This window comes from Epinephelus fuscoguttatus, linkage group LG8, assembly GCF_011397635.1.
Source record: "Epinephelus fuscoguttatus linkage group LG8, E.fuscoguttatus.final_Chr_v1".
Taxonomy (NCBI): domain Eukaryota; kingdom Metazoa; phylum Chordata; class Actinopteri; order Perciformes; family Serranidae; genus Epinephelus; species Epinephelus fuscoguttatus.
Window position 1 is genome coordinate 29,492,899 of NC_064759.1, and position 19,132 is coordinate 29,512,030.

Below are 19,132 nucleotides of genomic sequence, written 5' to 3' on the forward strand. Positions count from 1 at the left end.
CATGCCTGGCCTGTGTTTGTTGTCTGAATGTGATTAATAAGGATTTAGTTTCATGACAGTGAAGGGAGTCATCACAGCCAGGTCTTGTCAGGACAATTTCTCAGGGGCATTGGTATTAAAGAGATCTGCATGACTTGGATCTGCGGAACAATTGTACATGTCAACTCAACTCAAATCAAATCACAATCAGAACCCGAAGTTGTACTTTTGCATTTACATGAAATTTGGCATTGCAGCTGCTGGAGGCAATGTTAAGCTACACTCGGAAACAATTTGCTCGTAAGTAGAGGGAAGCATCATCTTCAAAAAGTTCAAGCTCCAACAAGACCTGATGTCACGCTATAAGTTTAAAACAATAGTTGAGATACAGGTTTGTCCGCAAGACATGGGCTGGGAGTTCAACTCGTCTGGCAGAACTAACACACAATTTATGACCGAAGGTGCAGCGTGTTTTTGTGGTATTTTTTTAATGTGTTGAATTTTGCTGACTCAGATTTGTCATGCAATAAAAAACACTCTCAATTCTGCTGTGCATGCAGGTTTGTGTTACACTCCCCACCTTATGGAGATACTGTCTGTACAGTACACAGTATGAGAATGTGTGTGTGCGTGTTTCAGATAGAGGAGGATTATTAAGCACATGATAGCCGGTCATTTGAGGACAGCTCTCTAAGATTGCTGTCCTCATTATAGACCTCCCTCTGAGCAGAACAAGCTTAGGTGGTCAACTAATTGTGACTTACAAGACACAGTAATAGACGTTGACATCATAATATAAGATATAAGGATGATGAGATTGTTATAACGAAGCTAAATGCTTCTAATGGACTTTGGAGAGGCGGAGATTACTAAGAGAGGTCATTTAAATCATTGTAGGAACATAGTTAGATTAACAACATTGACAAAATTAAGTGGGCCTGGATCTCTTTATAGTCAACGGTGGAAAAATTGGTCATGTTCAGGGCCATGTTTTGGGGCAACATTTCGACCTTTTGTTTACCTCAAATGATCAATTTAGATAAGTGGATTTTTTGCTACACATAACACGTCACTGTAGTCTTATCCCTTGCACTCTGCTTTTTATTGTTCTGTGTTGGTGGGATAGCAAAATTTATGTTTATTTACTTTTTGCAGTCATTTTGGATCAGCTAAATGCCTGAAACATAACTTAAATTGAAGCTTGTGTAAACACTTGCAGTGTAATTGCTGATGTTCTTGTTTGAATTTTAGCGCTTTTTATGTTAGCATCCAAAAAAGGAGGCCCACCAGGTGTCAACACATTTGTTATATTGTCTGAACACAGTGTTGAAACAGAGTATAGAAAATACATTCATGTGATCCAGGTGTGCAAAAGTGCTACTTTTTCACCATTTTCTTAGTCAGAAAAAATCTGCTAATCCTGCCTGCATGGCGCTAATGCTACTACAATATCAGATATTTACCCTCAGTAATGGTTTAGGTGCTCAGTTGGGAAGCAGTTGCATTCATAGGTAGAGTGTCAAACACATGGCAATCCTGAAATTTAAGCCCATGTTGTGTAGAAAGATGTTTCAGCATATTGTTGGTGTTTCCACCCTGACTTAAAATGATCATTTTAGAGACATTATAGGCAGCACTGTTGTCATCTTTCCCCATGAAATGATCACATTTGGACCATATCTTCCTCTCTGCCATGACTCCTCCTTGTTGCAAGTTTCAAGCAGCATAGATGCATAACTTTGACATAATTGTTTTGCCATGCGCAGCTGTTGGGAAAACATGCTATCGTGTCAATGTAAGGAATTCATAAGCTCGCATGTATACGATTCTGAAGGATTTGGACAATTTGGAAACAGTTCCCAGCTGGAACTGTTGATTCCCATCCCTGTAGTGGAGTAATGGCTTACTTAGCACAAAATGACATCACGCCATCTTCATGTGTTTTGCAATCTGAGCTTCTCTGTTCGTTGTTGTGGTAGAAGGTCAGGCCGTGTGTGCACGTTAGAGCATTTGAGTCCCTTTGATTGTATCCCACTGGCTAATTAATCCATCTCTTTATTGTGCTGATTTGTTAGTTACTGGTGGTTGTCAATGACAAAGGCAATGGTGTTGTCATGAAAGCACAGCTCTGTCAGCACTGTTGCCATTGTTAGCACTGTTCGCACTGTTAGCACTGTACCTCCATTTTGAGAGCTATGTACAGACAATCCTGGCTCAGACTTTGAATCATAGACGCTCCGCTCTGAATGTCACATACAGCTCCGTCAAAAGACAAAACCCAGTGCAACAACTGTTTTAAAAGATAGTGGGTGTTTGTAGGATACATTTTGTTTACCTTATAAGTAATGGAGTACAGATAGTCACTAGCACTTTGCCTCTCAGGTAGATTTTTACTAACCAGAGTGCTTGACAATAAACAACATTGTAAGTTGTTTTTTTATCTTTCATACAGAATATGGGCTGATGTCTGGGTGTTGAAACACGAACTTTAACATCTCTATTTAGGATCTTGTTTCATTTACAGTGATGAAAGTAGATCTTTGACCTTTTTGAGGTCTGAGGGACAGGTTGCTAAATACAGGAGTGGGAATGGAAATAGCTACAGCACTAAAAACAGATTATGCAGTATTCCAGGAAGGGTGTAAAGCCATCTTCGACTGCAGGAGAATCAGATGTTTTCACATGCTGGGAGTTGTCATGGAGGCCGAGAAGTTAGCAGTTTTGTTTCTACAGCTTAACAATGAACAATCTGTGACTGTCTTTATGAGAGCAGCACTGAATTAAATTATGTTTTGGAACACTGAGTTCAGAGAAACACAACCTTGTTTTTTGAAGGGTTTTTTCCAGCAGTGATAGGCAATCTGTTATTGTGGTTTGGAAGGCAAGCCATGTCTACATTGCCTCTTGTGATAAAGGAGTTCAGAGAAATTCTGAGCTTTCTGCTTCACTGCTCAGTAACAGAAGGTGCTTCTTGAGTAAGTGCATTTGTGCCCATGTGTGTTGTGTGAGCAGGCAGACTGAGAGATAAAGACAGAACAACTGAACCAGAGAATGAGACAGAGGATAAAGAGCAAAAGAGAGAAACTGAGTGACTTAGAGGGTCACACAGAGAGACAGAAAGTCAAAGTGAGGTAGCATCAGGTCTTAGAAAGGTGCGTGTATTTGGGTTGTGCAACATTAACAATGTATAAGCTTTGGGATCATATTTCCAAAATGCAGTAAAGCATAAAATCTGGTTGGCACGCCCTTAGCCCAGTCCTTGCCATGCAGTACGAGGACTTGACAGGGGAAAAGTTCATCAGAGGACGGGCAGCATTAAATAGAAGAAGGTGAAGGAGTAATAAGATCAGTGGCAGTAAGCAGGCTGTCTGTATGAGAAGTTTACAAATGTCCTAAAATGGATTACCTGCAGCTAAAAATAGACTTTCAGTTTTTACAGCACCTTCTATGGGACCATATTTCATTTTAACTCATATTTTTAAACTCCTGTCACCAAAGCAAAACAAGTTTATTTGCCTTTCTATGTTGTTCACTGGACTAATAACCACCTAATCTCCCTGGACGCCTTAGCAATTAAGTGATTGGCAGCATTAGATATATGTAGATCTGGAAAAACCACTTAAGATCGCCTCAACTCAAAAGTGTGTTTTCTTATGTTTATGTCCCCCAAAATGTCTGACCTTGACTATACTGACTTCTATCTGTGGAAAGTTTGTCACTAGAGAGGTGTTTTTACATGTCACTACTGAAGGGGGCAATGTCTGTGCACTTCCCTGAATTCTCAGTTTCAGATGTACCCTGGGCAAACCAGATTAGGTGCGTCACAAATTCAAAAAACAATCCCTGTCTAATATGCTACACTTTCAACGGGTGGAACAGACTTCAACACAAGACCAGCAAAGAAACTCAAAACCTCCAGTGCAAAACAGATTAATCTCATATAAAAATCTCAGCAAATGGAAGATACTTATGCAATCTTGGATTAGACCTCTGGTATTTCATAACATAGCAACAAGGTGACAGTGTGAACACACTGTAATGTCATAGCAGATATTATTGTATGTTTCACAAATACTAACCCTGTGTCAGCTGCTGCTAGTTACAAGCTAACAAACTACATAAACAAAAGATGCTAGCAAAACCTAATGTTCTGAAATGTCTACTAGTCACAGATTTTGGCGCACAACAGACTCCTCATCTGAGTCTGGGTGTCCTATACTACAGCTTTTCTTGTGGCCCTTAGAGCACCATCTAGTGGGCTGCCGAGGTACTGCCAAATGCTTAGATTAATTTAGCCTACGTAAAAAAAGTTTTTTGGTAATTTACAAAGCTAGTTATTTTTACATTTAAATGTGCTCAAAGATTCATATAAATAAAAAATGTCAAATTAAAATGCATAATTTAAATGACCAGGTACATATGAATATCACCACCCCAAACATATCAAATAGAGACAACTGTGTTTTGCCATGGTTAGCGAGCTAGCAGTCTGTCAGATGTGGTGACATAAAATGGGTTGTTATTGTTAAATGGGTTGTTTAAATGAAAAAGTGATGTAGGAGACAAACCTGGGCCAGTGAAAGCTGCAAGCCATGTGGTGAAGAAATATGACCATGAATACATTAAATTTGGATTAATGATAGCAGGCAGCCATGGTTGAGTATAAGCAGTATGTTTATTTGGGTCATTACAGCTGACAGTTTCATGCATTTACCGCTCAGTTCATTTTTCCCCTTTTTTTGTCATGTTATGTTATAGATATTTTTTCTCATTTGTTGGGGAAGGTAATCCTTGAAATTTTTTTTGCAATCAGAAGTGGTCAAAAACCCTGGCTTTAGTGCTAACGTTAGCCATCTTGATGCACACAGCGCACTGCTATATCACTGATCAACCTAGTGCTAGTCTCGCTTAGCCAGATCTCCACACTTTTTTTTAGCACTGTGCCAGTACTACGGAAAACGGAAAGCAAAAGCAAAAAACCTAGCACAAGCAGCAGTGGTGGGTGGGGTGAAGGCCAGATCCAGAAATTCTCAATTTGTGTAAAAGAGTAGATTTGCTTTCAGCCTCTTCTCAGAGTTTTTTGTGGGAAAACCATGCTAAACAAAATATTAAACATTGCAGAGTATTGCATACTTAAAACATGTCTAGAGGGGAACTTTAAATTGTAGCCAATCAAGCAAATTCCAATACAATACAATACAAAACCATTTCTTATTCTACACAGCAGAGTTTCTTGTGAAAACTAAAGCCAGGGAAGGGTGATACGAGCCAGAGAGGAGAGGAGATATATTTGGAGAAAGTCATAATTTACATCACATCTGTTTGCTGAGACAAGTGAACCCTGATGTGGGAATTAAAATTTGATGACTGTCTCTCAGTTGGAAGAACATCAGTGAACCATGTTAGCAGAAACACTGTTGCAACTGCATGAGATTACAAGGGAAATCTCAGTCTGAAGGGAATTCCAGCTGTCAGATCTGACAAAGGATTGCCCAAGAAAGCTCTGACAGTATGAGATTGATTGCCGATAAGCTCTTAATCATAGCAGTTTGCAGTACTGTGAAAGACAGAAATATAATTTCTGTATTTTCCTTTATAAACTTTCTGTTTGGTCTAAACTATATATTTTTGTAGCGGGACAGCTGTTGTCTGGATGTGTGTGCATATTTGCATGCATGTGTGTAGTTGTGCGTGTGTGCTAAACAATAAGCCAGTCAGAGCTTTCTGTCCGATACTGTCCCCACAGTTTTCTGTTGCATGAATCTGTTTTTGTACGTGCTGCATTCCTGCCGGTGTCTGTGTGGCTTCTTGATTGATCGAGCTGGCTACGTTTTTCTTCCTGATGATCTGTCACTATGTGAAAGTAGAGAGTTGGCAGCTGAGGGAGGCTTGTTTTTCACAGCCATCCATCAGTCCCGTAATTGTCTACAACAGTAGCTAACTTTAATCTGCTCTAATGCACAGCTCTGGTTCAATCAGCCAGACAAAACACAAGTTGCCACTGGATCTGTATTTAGTAACGAGTGTTCCTGTAAGTGTTTTTCTTTCTTTGCCTCTGTTTTTCTTCTTAGTTTTGCTATCCATCTGTCTCTTTTTTCTTTTTCAATTTTTGTTCCCTTTTGACATGAGCTGCTCTTTTGCTGCACACCCTCTGTTTTGTCTCTTTTACAACACTTGTGGACTGGTCAGAGCTTCACCCAATGAATACACGCCCTTGTTAACAACATCAACTAAGAAGGTCAGCTGTTGGGTTTCATTGCTGTTAGTCGCTGTTGTGTTTGTGGTCAGATAGGCTTAGCCTCATTCAGATAAGACTGTGAGAACAATAGAGCAAAATAAGACATGGTAAAAGTTAGAAAAGTGGTGTATAGACAGAAAAAGGAAGGTAACGTGGGTGTTCCTGATGTGAGACATTAGTAGAGGTTTGGAAGGTTGTAGAAAGGGATGTTTACCCGTTTGCCACATTGCTCCACTGTATCTCTTCATCTGCAGGAACAAAACTTTTTTTCTTTATCAGTTGGGAGCAAAGATAAAATGGAGGCTACTGCTGCCAACGCAAACAGGCAGCCCTTCCTCTGTTCATCTCTCCTCTCTATCCTTCACTCTTCCTGTAGAGCTGCTGTATTTATTAATGTTTGCTACATCTGAAAACAGTAGGTGTTCTGGCTGTAGAAGGGCAATGTACATTTTACATACGTCTTCAAAAAGGCCTGATGTAACAGTGTGACAGAAAGGGAATTTTTGATGATTTGAAGTCGCAGGCATCCATGTTTAAACAAAATAAAACTATATCAAAGATCCATTTGCAAACTTTCACATAACTCATGCAGTAGAAATCAAGGCTCATTTATCCAGTTGCATGTTCAGTACTTCCCAAATAAATAGCCCTTTACTACAGGGAGCTGAACAGAAGGCAAAACTTGTCTTTGCTCTCTCAAAGCCAGACTCCATTGACAAAAGCAGTAATTTTACCCCTCTGAACATGGGAGCTGTTGGTGTGCCGCTGCCTTGATCGATAGTTTGTGTTATTGTGTGAGTTTGGTGTATTAAGGGATTAGTTCAGATTCACCAAGTCACATATTAATACAAACCACCAGTCGAGGCAATGGCTGTCTGACAGCAAGGTAATGTAATGTGTTTGGGAAGTACTGAGCATAGACTTGATTAATCAGACTTTGATTATGAGTTGTGTGAGAGTTTGAAAACAAATGTCATGGTATAGTTTTGCTGTTGTTTAAAGTGGTCGTCTATGACTTTAAATCATTAAAAATTTTCTCTCTTTGCATTCTTTGCTCCTCATGGAGGCATGGAGAAAAACAAAGCTTTCTTTATAAATTCAACATAACATGGTGTGAATAACTGACATACAATTGGCCAATTGGGGGATGAAGCATTTCTTTAATCCTAGATCCTTTGCAGGTTGTTTGTTGTCTCCCTGTATATTGAATGTTAGCAGGTAGAGTATGGGTGTAAAGTTGTATTCTCTAATGCGATGGAAAAGGTAGCTTTTGACACACAGTAATTAATTAAACATAATGCATAATCTTTTTATTTACCTATTTACTGTGATACTGCTATTCATTTTGCCTTTGTCCTACAGATGCCTACTAACAACTTAAAATCTGTTACTGTTAATGCAGGACATGTCTTGTGTACTGTATGTTTGCTTGATCTTGTGGTTGTGTTGACTGAAGTGTACACTAGGTAGACAAGACAAGCTTTCTATTCTTACACACTGACCTTGAGGATTGTGAAAGCGTGAGATAGAGGCCTGGAATAGAGGAACACGTCACCTTGCCATGCTGCCAATGTAGGACAGGATCTGTTTGCACTTGAAGCTGTCAAAACATCTTGTGTATGAAACCAGCCAGGACAGATGGGACAAACAAATGTAGTGAATGTATGCATGTGTCAACTGTTTGTGGCTCTGTGTGTGTGTGTGTGTGTGTGTGTGTGTGTGTGTGTGTGTGTGTGTATTGGGATTCCTCTAAACGCGGGGCTTTACAGCAAACTGATAATCAGGATGTATTGCAGTTTTAAAGAGGTAATCACTGATGTGTTGAGGATTATAATAAGAAAGCAATTTGCATAATACCCTTTGTTACACGGCACAAAAATGTTGCTTTGGTTTGATGGTTGATAAATCATTTAAGTCATTTGTCAAGAAAAAATACCTTACCTAAAACTAAATATGTATATGAACATCACTGTAAATGGAGGGAAAAGGGGAAGAAAACATTATATTTCAGTGGGTTAGTAGGACAAAGTAGACGACAATAGAACTGGGTCACCCATGTGTCTCCTTATCCTCAGCTAGCCTCTTCCACACACCCCCTCCATACAAGACTTTTAACATAACACTTTTTTCATCAGACAACCCACACGCCCACACATGTTCATTATAACACACACAGACACAGACACAGACACACAATAACCCTACAACACGCTAACTGTCTTCCAGCCCACTGTTAGTATGTTGACCTCTGTGCCCTCAGTGCTGAGACAGTTCAGCCGCTATTATTATCCCTGACACGCATACATACACATACATCTGCACACACACACATGCATGTATGAAGACATGCACAAGCACACACATATACAGTGCAACCCCCTCCCAAACACACACACAGACACACACACACACACACACACACACACACACACACACACACACACATACTCTATTTCACATTCCACATTAGCGTTGTAATGTTGCCCTGTAACAAAGCCCCTCACCCATCAAGAGTCCTTCAAAACAACTGATGAATGGTCACGCCACCAGGTTGAAGCCTCCATGGGTGGCCCTATCTGATCAACATGCTCCAACATGGGGCCCTTCGCCTCTCAAACCATGGAGTGGAAAATTTAATGGACACACCAGACTGTCCTTGCATGGCCTTCTGTGTGCTTTTGTGTAAAGGTGCATTCCCTTTAAAACATACCCATGTCTGCATATGTTGTTTGTTTCTCAGGCATTCCTTAATCCAAGCCTATACAAAACCGAATAAGAGGAGAAAAATGATAATGTGTTAAGGCAAAGAAGCATGATGATAGATAACTGTTTGTTCAGGACATGCGCATTAATTGGTGTTATGCTCAGTCCTGACCAGTTGTGGTTGGTGGAAGAGACTCTGGGCTCCATGTTAAATTGACCGGAGAGAGTGTGCAATTTATGTGTTTCATTCTCTCCACTGCATTTTGAAAATGAAAAAATAAACAACACTACAGCATTTTTACTGCAGAGCTTATCCCTCTTAATAATAGATCTAAGCATTCTTCAGTCCAAACACCATTTATGAGACAAAAACATTTGAAAACAACAGGAAAGCTTTGAATCGCTGTCATCAAGTTCTTAATTTTGCTCTTGTTAGTGGAGTTCCTACAGAACAAACAAAATCACACTGCCATGGAAACAAAGACGTCAGATAATCAGATGGTGGCCGATGACGTCCCTACATCCTTGTTTACCAGCAGAAATAAAAGGACTTCTGGTGACTTGTTGACTGTCTTTCTTGTAGTAAGAGCATATTACGATAAACAGTGAGGAATGTCTCAGCTCATTTGAGCCCTGTAGATATTTAATACACCAGAAGAAGACCCATGAATCTGGCAACTCAATAATATCTCAATAGCTTGACGAATCAGATCCACCATATGATTAATAAATTGCAAAACCAGTAACTTGGAATGGAAAGAACTGTTTGGCATCTCTGTGTATTTACCAGTTTATCACTCCACCATCTTAAATAATTATACTGTGTCTTTCGCAGTATAATGTAAATATACGTTGAATTCATTTGACATTGTTTCTGCTTGTGATCTGATGCAACATGACGCGACTCTACTTTGGGTGTCAGGACTTGAGAATCCACTTGACACTTTGGTTATCCTTTGCTTTGTTGTGACTTGACTTGTGATGTCATGACAAAAGGTTTACTTGAGACATGAGCAGCAGTTGCTCGATCCTGCCTCTGGCTTGGAGCAGTACATGCTGTTGAGAAACAACAAACATCTTTCCCGATGACAGAGCCTACAGCTATTCTCCTTTCTGTAACATAAGTTTGGAAAAGAAAACAGCTGTAAATGTAAAATCTGTAAACAACACACATAAACACAGTGTATGCATAATCATGTTACATAGTCAGCTTAACTTAATGTATAGTGTGACCTTGAATGTGGTATAATACAGAGTCTTGAGACTTGGCTTCAGCCTCTAACAATCTTAAGTACATGCTACGTTCCCAGTCATGGCGCCAATAAGACCATGAGAGCAGCACACACTTAACCCTGCAACCCTTAACAACTCCCTAATCCATACACCCCACGGCTCAGCCTGAGATACGAGATATACTGTTCCTTCTCGTGTGTGTGCGCTCTTGTGTGCATATGCCAGAGAGCGTATGTGCTCCTACAGTCACATAGAAAAGTGTGTGCGCGTGTGTGTGTTGAAGCCACAGCTCTCTTCCTTTCTTAGCAGGGCTTGGCTGCAGTCTTATGTTTCACTCTGCAGGGAACACACACATAAACATACACACACACACGCACGCACACACACACACACACACATTCATCTTCATAGGCAAGTCAGTCATCCATTTCAGCTTCAACTTTGGCCCACATCCACTGATATGTCTGTATTGTATGTATGTATGAATGCCAGAGAGGGAGACAAGCGGGAGACCAAGGAGGAGAAAGACAACCAGTTGGGGGCCCATTTGGATTTCCATAGCATGCCATGCAGCGAGTTCATTGAGTTCACATGCATGAACCCAGTTTGCCTGCAGAAAGGCAAGGTGGCCTGATCTCTCTCTTGTCCTGCTGCATGATGCAACGCTACATGCAGCTCGGGGCATGTTCCTTCAGAGTGAAGAAAAGTTGAACTCAGCAGCAGTAATTGTGATTTCTTAGAAATAAGGACATCTATGCTGTTGAAACATGCCCATAGCACTAATAAATTGATTCTTAGAAAACTGACTTCACAGTGAGTGAGATCAACTTGCAGAGGCGGGTGTGAATGGTCTCATCTCCCTATGGAGTAAGACAGATTATTTCCCACTTGTTAGTTTCTTGATGATTCATAGTTTTAGTCTATCTTTGCCTTTTTTAATTTCTCTTTCTTGCTCTCTGGCAAGCTTCAATCACAAATAAATCTCCCCAAACAGTCTGATTTTATGTTTCATTTTCCATCACAGTCATTATGAAAAACAGAAAACAGTCAACAGGTTTCCATTGAGCCAGTTGTTCCCACTGAGCTGAATGTCAGTTGGTGTCATTTCACTTTTTCCCCTATCACTGACTTCTTGCTAAGTGGTTCAAGTTGTACCTTGCCAATATTTGTGTCTGAACTGAATTGACAATTTTGGAAATCTGGGAGCAACATGATGAGACAGAGTTACTAAATGGTTTTGTTTTGTGTTTGCACACACACAGAAGAAATTACATCATTTTGCGAATAGCCGAGCTGTCACTTCACCCCCTGAAGTGATCAACGGTTCAGTGTTAAGAGTAATTCAACAAGACAGCATTACATTTGAATCGTGGTTGAATGTCCCCTTGAAATGTTACGAGAAACACCACAGTAAAACACACATGCTGTATCAATATTTAGTGCCACAATCCATTGCATCAAATCAGCTGCATCACTACCAGACCTTATATATCTTGTAGGATAATTTAAAAGGAATGTTGGCACTCTGATGGATTTGAAGACTCAGACGCCTGCCAGAACTCCACTTGATTTAATTACTCAGTGGTAAACTCTACTTCAGTTCTGGTAGACAGACTGATTTATGGTTAGACCACACACACTCACACACACACACACACACACACACACACACACACACACATATATGCACAAGGTGCTCACATAAATTAACTTTCTACTGTCTCTCTCATTTTCTTTTACTTATTTTCTATCAGATGGGCCTTGGCTCAGAAAGCCAGCAGAGGAAAAGGAAGGCTCCAGCCCCTCCACCTACTCCAGATTCCATCACTGCAGGCTCTGACCACACGTCAGTCTCTGCCGCTCCCACCCCTGACATCCACGCTACTGAAATACCTACCCCAGCCTCCCGCTGCAAGGTGGCACCATCAAATACCGTCCCTGCTACGATTGTGGTAATGGAAACAGTAAAACCAGTCCCGTTAAAAACAGCAGTACAACCTGCACCTGTGAGCACTGCCACCCCAATCCCCAGCTCCCCAACCCCAAGCAGCAGCACCACCGACAGCATGGCTGTCCAGGATTCCAGCTCTGATCTCAGCCATGGCCTCGACGACTCAGACGCTGATCAAGACCAGGCCGTGTCCTACTGCAGCACCCTCACCAGCAGCACAGCTAGTGGGTCTGTGCAGGTTCAGGCTGCTACGAAAAGCAGCAGGGTGGAGGAATCGGAAAAGGCTTGCAGCACGGCTGCCACATCAAATCAAGAGGTGACCTCGGCCGGCAGCTCCAGGTCGGAGACTGAGTCGGCCCTAAATTTGAAACTGGATGAAGTTGAGAACAACAGACACAGCGCAATGGGTAATTATCTATACAATGACATAACAGACACTTAAAAACTAGCACGTGACACAGTTTTTAGAGATAAATTAACTTGACTGATCACAGTGATGGTAAACACTCTCTGCATGTCAAAGATGGGAGACGGTTTGAAATTGCCTGTAGACATTTTCTCCCTCAAAAGCAGTAAAGCAGTTTCTGCCCTGGAGAACTGAACTGTCACACGTCTGAAACTTCAACTGTCAAGAATGACGTACATAACCTGGTGAAAGACTGTGTGTGTGTGTGTGTGTGTGTGTGTGTGTGTGTGTACGTGTGTGTGCGTGTGCGTCACGGCTGAAGTACAGGAACTAGTGGAGCTGGTTTTCATCATAGCCTATGAGACAATACAGTCCTTGTCTCTTGCCTACACTTATCAATCTCTCACTTTCTTCTTATCGTTCTCTCTTTTTTCTCTCTTTCTCAATCCCCCTCTTTATTTCTCTCACCCTGATACGCATGCAGCCACTCACACAAACCTTCAAAGCTGGCAGATACAAAGGCAGACAGAGCCATCATAGATTTAAACCGGATCTACTTGAACTTTAGCTGGCCTTGTATTGATCTTTATATAACCTAGATCTTTTTCTGTAGCAAAGTCAGATTGCAGCGGGGGGCTGTCGTGTCTGACAGGGGCAGAGATTAGAGAGCCGCAGACCTCTGAAATTGGGATGAGAGAGGTGAGGGTACCAGAATGGATTTCAGAGAAAGGAGCATGGGAAGGTTTTGGCAGCGGGATGACAGTGTAGCAAGGTAGAAACAAGGGGACTAGAGGGGTTTAAGGAGAGGAGAATGATGGACGGGCGGATGAAAGCAAGAGAAAGGTTGAAGTATGAGGAGGTTATTGCATTAGTCAGGATAGAACAGACAGCACGCGGTTCATTAATAAATTTATAGACCTAGCTTCTTCTCTTTTTTCTTTCTGCTGACACTGCTGACAGTGCAACACCTTCTCTCTTCTCGTTTGCTTTGACTTAACAATCTGTTAGAAAGTATTCACCGAGTTTAAATGTGTGTTTGTGGTAAAAAGTGGTTTTATTCCGAAATCCAGTTTCTCTCTAACTGACCCCTTTTTATCCTACACAGAACGTCATCTTCAACTTTCACATGCAGCAACTGCAAACTAGATGCTCTTTGGTTAGGCCTGACAACTGCACTTTGTTATACATAAACAGTACATGCGAGTAGCAGTGAGTAAATAGCTGGTACACATGTGAGGGCACATGTGACGACTACACCCTGCACATACAGTATAGAGTGGTGCCCTTATACTTGTATAAGCATGGATAGAAATGTACACAGTACATGTATAAGATTTGATTAAGTCTTTCACATATATATATAGGTTTCATTTAGTCGGTCATTATAGCAAAGTGAATGTGTGTATCAAACTGTAAACTTTAAGTCGTTTGCATTGGGAGGCTTTGTCATAATAAAGATCTCTAATTCTAAATAAACAAAGGTGGAGCTCACACCAATACACTAAAAGGGAAACTAATATAGAATTACTGTAGAAGCTAAACATGCCACTTAAAAACACTCATCTGTAGAATAAATATTCTTCATACTACAGCTTCAGCTTGAAGCCGAGAAGTCAAGGGAAAATGTGAATTAGTGGTTAAGTGTAGTCAGAACAACCTCCACTGGTCAATATTGATAAAGTCATATTGTACATGTGTTTTTGAGACAGTGTACACATACATCATACTGTTATTTAGTGAAAGCATTTAGTGCAGTGTGTGTCTTTGTGCTCATTTTGGTCTTTGTTTATGTGAAACGCCTGATAGAAAAAGAAACTGTCAATCAAATTGTTGGAGGATTAGCATCAGGGTAGTTTTAGGGTTTCATGGATAGGAGAGGAGGAATGTACTGTGTGTGCGTTTAAGTGTGTGTGTACTCCAGAAGCTGTCAAGGTTATGATGGTGTTGTTTATCATCTTAGCTCTCCATGCTGTTTCACTTCCCTCCTATTGTCGACAGCAGGGTAAACACATAAAGTAGCACATCGACAGCACCTGCTGACTAAGACACAGCACGCTGATGCATCACTGGTCTTATAAGGACGTTTAGATAGCTATATTTCAACAGTGCTGTTTTACAGTAATTGTGGTTTTGCCCCTATAATCCAATATGTTATCCAGATTGACTTTATCCCATTAATCAGTCCACACTTCTGTTAGCGTCACCCGTCTCTGGTGCTTTGTGTATCATAGTCTGCATATATTGCACATCTCTTCACTTCCTGTCTTACTGCCCCTTCTTACATTAGCAGCCACGTTGCTTTTTTTGAATCAAGTCAGTTGGTACCAATTTTAGTATGAAAACAGGGAGGAAATGTTAGGGTGCGGGACTGCTTTGCAACACTTAAACACATTTTGGGTTTAACCTTTAAATAATAATCATATGTAACATCACCTGTAGGTATTCTGTCCCTCACAACACAAGTTCATGAGAGCTTTTTTATTTCGCTTTTTTGAAAACTGGGCAAATCTAGCCAGACAGTAATCTGGCAGTTATGTCTGATGAAGTGTAACTTAGGTATTTTTCCTTCTGAACCCAATTTTCCCATATTTTTGTGTCTAAGTGACCAGTGGGAATGGCAGTTTTCTAATTGGTCCAGAATTTAGCGAGAGGGCTGCACATGGCAGCCGCAAAACACGCTGCAATGTAACCACTTAATATACACCCTCAATGTACATAAGGGTTTTCTAAACATTTATTTATTTGTGGCAGCCCGCCAAGATTAAAACATCTGCCGCCACAAATACATTTTCTATTTTTGGAGCTGGACTTAACCGTACATTCTGCTGGGTCTAAAAGCCTGCCTCTGCAGCAGCTGCTCCTCTCATCCATCTTTCTGATCTGATCAATGTATCCACCTTGTGAGCCACAAGCTGAACTTATGGAGAGCTCTGCCTATGCTGCGTTCACAGACCCACAAAAACCTTAGACTTAGATACAGGACACATAATGATACAAAGGGACACAGAGGCATTTAAAGAAGAAACGAAAGTTTGCTGTTGCCTCTTCCCCCTGAAACACTCATTCTGTGGGAAACACTGTAGACCCACTAAAAGTGCTTGTTTTACCACTGATAGACTCAGATTGTCATTAAAAGTGTCTGACAACAATATGGAAAAGATCCCTACAGAGATAGACCTTTTTGTTAAAGAGTAAGATTGTGTTTATTTAACCAGAAATAGCCCCAAAATTGCTGTCGCCAAAGCCACCAGATTCCTTTTAAATAATCTGCAATTTTAGCATATTAAGAGCCAGCATACATTTACATTTAATGGGGTGAATTAAGGGTTTCAACCAAACCAGAGCTGGTGATTGTAGGAACAGCAGAATGACAAACCAAGACAGCTGTTTGTGAGTTTTATTTTGTTTCTGTTGACTTTGAATTAAATGTGTTGTATGTGTTTGGCTCTACTAACTTGGGGGCTGTTTCTGGTCTAATAAAAAAAAAGATCTTACTCTTTAACAAAAAGAGTCCATCTCTGTAGTGATCCTATATGTCGTCAGACATTTAGAACATCAATCTGAGCCTGTAAGTGGCAAAACTAACCCACTATACTATGTCACTATACTGGAATAGTTTTTAAAAAGATTGTTGTTGACATTAGTTGCTTAGACGCAACAACATGTAAACAGGGTTCAGGTTGAAAAATATTGAAGTTACCCTGTATCAGACAGATTTTAAAATGTGTAGGAAGACATACTGAAAGCCACAGTGGCATGAGCATGCAGCTAAGAAGTGAAACAACAGTTCTTCTCTGGGCACACATTTATTATTCTCCAAGTTTTTGCAGGAGTTTTTTTTATTTAAACCAAAATGTAGCTAGGAACCTGTTGTTGCTGTCACTTCATTAGTAAAACTTCAGCTGATACTCTACAGACCTTTGTTGCCAAGGTTTGGCACTCCAATGCATACAGTAGCCAAGTAAATTGTGAAATTCCACAGGAGCAATGCTAAAAACTTCCAAATGAATGTACTGTAAACACAAGAGTAGCTCACAGCACTGTAAGCGTGATAACCTCCATGGCTCAGCAGACAAGGAAGGAGTTCAGCCCACAGAAACTCAAACTCCATCACCAGAAAGTCCGAGAATAAAGAAACCACTGTTTGAATAACAAGCAGTTTCTAAGAAGTGTAGCTCAAAAATACAGATGCCAAGAATAAGTGAAAAATAAAGATCTTGGTGATTACATAATGTTTTCTGTGCTACTTTCAGTTTGACAAGAAGTTTGCATGTAAGATGTTTCTGTCATTTTTATTACAAACATGACAATCAGTGCCTCCCCTGCCTGCATGCTGTTTCTTCCTCAGGAACCGCTGATCGACCAGTGCCACCCAAACCTCGTCGCTCCCCTGCCCAGGAGCCTCCGCAGCATGTCTCACCCCCTACCTTGTCCTCCCCTCCCATTGAGCCCACAGAAAGCATCTCCCTGCAGAGTCCTACAGAGGTGGAGGAAGCAGCTCCCCAGTGTAGGTTCCAGAAGGATGGCCTCTCCTTTTCCTTCGCTCTTTTCACTTCTTTTCTTTCAGAGAAGCTGCTCTCCTGATTTTCTAACCTTTATTCCATTTGTCCCAATTTAGACTTTGTATCTGCAACAACTCTTTCCTGCCTAATCTTTTTGGCTGCTTGTGTGTGTGTATGTGATTACTGCACTCTGTCCTCACGTTCTTTCCATCACTCCATCAGCAACCCGGGCAGCTGAGTTGTTAAGTGATACTGGGTCCATGTGAGGTCAAGGTGCTTCATATCTATAAATGTCAGCCCATAAGCCCTGTTATTTCTTCTGGGTCCAGAAGGTCAGGGCTGGGGTCAAGACCAATCAGCTGGAGTGGCTTTTTGTTGCATTTCTACAGTACATGGGAGTATATTAGATAATGGGTGACATGGTTAAGTGATGCTGAACTGTATTTAAGCCACCTCATGTTTCTGTATGTTCTCTGCATCCTTTTCATTTCACTGGTTGTTGTCCTCGGTTTCTTTCGTTACGTTAGATTTTTCTCCTGGATGCTGTTTTCATCGCCTTCCCAGCCAAGTGCAATGTTCATGATCTATCCATCTCAAATCTCATCTGTTCTTTTCTTTACTCCCCCACCCCGCACCCTGCTTTATAGTGTACTGCTGCGGGCCTGTGCGTCTTCGCTCCAAACACTCCTGAAGTCTTTCTCTGGCTTGACCCTCCCGTCAACCGACAATCCAATTCAATCAGTTCCCCTTGCTTCTTCTCGGCCCTTCTTATTCCTGCTGGACCTCCCTGTGATGTTCACCACCCTCCTCTTATTCTTTTAAGATATTTTCCATTGTTTCTTCTGTACTCATGTATATGTTGTCATGGTCTCATTGCTGTCATGTATTTAATCCTCTCATATCTCTTACTTGCTTTCACTTGGCGTCACAGAGCCTCACAGAAGCCACTTTACAGCACCCTAATTGCATCTGTCTGATGGTTTGGATTTGATTCTGGTGAGGACACGAAATGCTGCAAGTGAAAGCAAGTAGTGCTCTCCAGTTTCATGCTTAAAACTTTGCAATGATTTTTTTCTTCTTCTTTTTTTTTTAAACAAATGTATGTATATACTGTTGGTGGTTTTGTATTTCAACGTGATCCGCTGGTTGTTATCGATTATGCATGAGCTCAGAACTGAGTTAAAAGTGGACACAGAATGTGGTCAGAAGACTATACAGTGACGGATGAGCTAAACCCTCGACGTATCAGTTACAGTGTGATTGATGAGTGACACACTCAAATGAGGCTATGAGGCAAGGCATGCGATATCTATCAGCCAATATTTTGGTGATGCGATATCTGCAGATCAATAGGTGGACAGCGTATGTTTCTCTCTCTGTGCTCGGTGTTGTGGCTTGGTTTGGAAATCTGAGACCTGAATGCATGCTGCCTTTGGCAATATTGTGGAAAGGGTGATCTATCAATGACATGTTGCTTTTAGGTAGTGGTGCCTCATGTATTTTAAAGATAAGTGTATGAAATTAAAGACTTCTTCGAGAGGAGAGCTTATAACAGTCTACTTAGGAAAGAGCATGACACAACTACTACAAACTGAACTGTTGTACAAGTATGGAGTTTGATTTTAGTAGTTTCCAGGTCTGGAGAAGTATGGAGAAAAGAAAAGGGAGTGTGGAAAAATATTGGTATTTCCAGACTATTGCCATTATTGTTTTCAAAAATATATAATTCAGGAATTCTAAAATTAAATTGGTCACACAAGCAGTGTTTGTCATGGTGATTGGAGCAGGCAGCCAGCAAAGTGAAAATGTTGACCACTCTGAAAGATTGCGGATCAGAGCAAGTTTGATGTTGTCAAAAGCGAGGCTGGAAGTATGGACTGAAGACTTCTACGCAGAGCTGCCTCTAAGCCTGTACATCACAACCCATAAACCAGCTCTACTCAGAGTGCTTTATAACTTACCAAATCCAGACAGCTGTGACTAACTTAGTTTGAAGGAAAATGCGGCACTATCTCTGAATTGCATTAATATAAAGCATCACAAATAAGCAAACATTGAGCTTGACTGAACATTTATGCGTTCATCATCGTTTCCATGGACATAATGAATAAACCAGGTTG

The 19,132-nt window shown here is 40.9% G+C and overlaps 1 protein-coding gene across 6 annotated transcripts in view; it reads left to right on the plus strand.

The window, feature by feature from the left end:
* Positions 1-19,132, plus strand: part of cobl (cordon-bleu WH2 repeat protein) — a 73,697-nt gene that overhangs the window by 40,481 nt on the left and 14,084 nt on the right. For 5 of the 6 annotated variants that reach the window (XM_049583053.1, XM_049583055.1, XM_049583054.1 and 2 more), the window contains 2 exons: positions 11,908-12,511; positions 16,859-17,017. In XM_049583053.1, coding sequence (XP_049439010.1) covers positions 11,908-12,511; positions 16,859-17,017 — 763 coding nt within the window. The remainder of the gene's footprint in view (positions 1-11,907; positions 12,512-16,858; positions 17,018-19,132) is intronic. The other variant, XM_049583057.1, reaches the window with a different exon arrangement.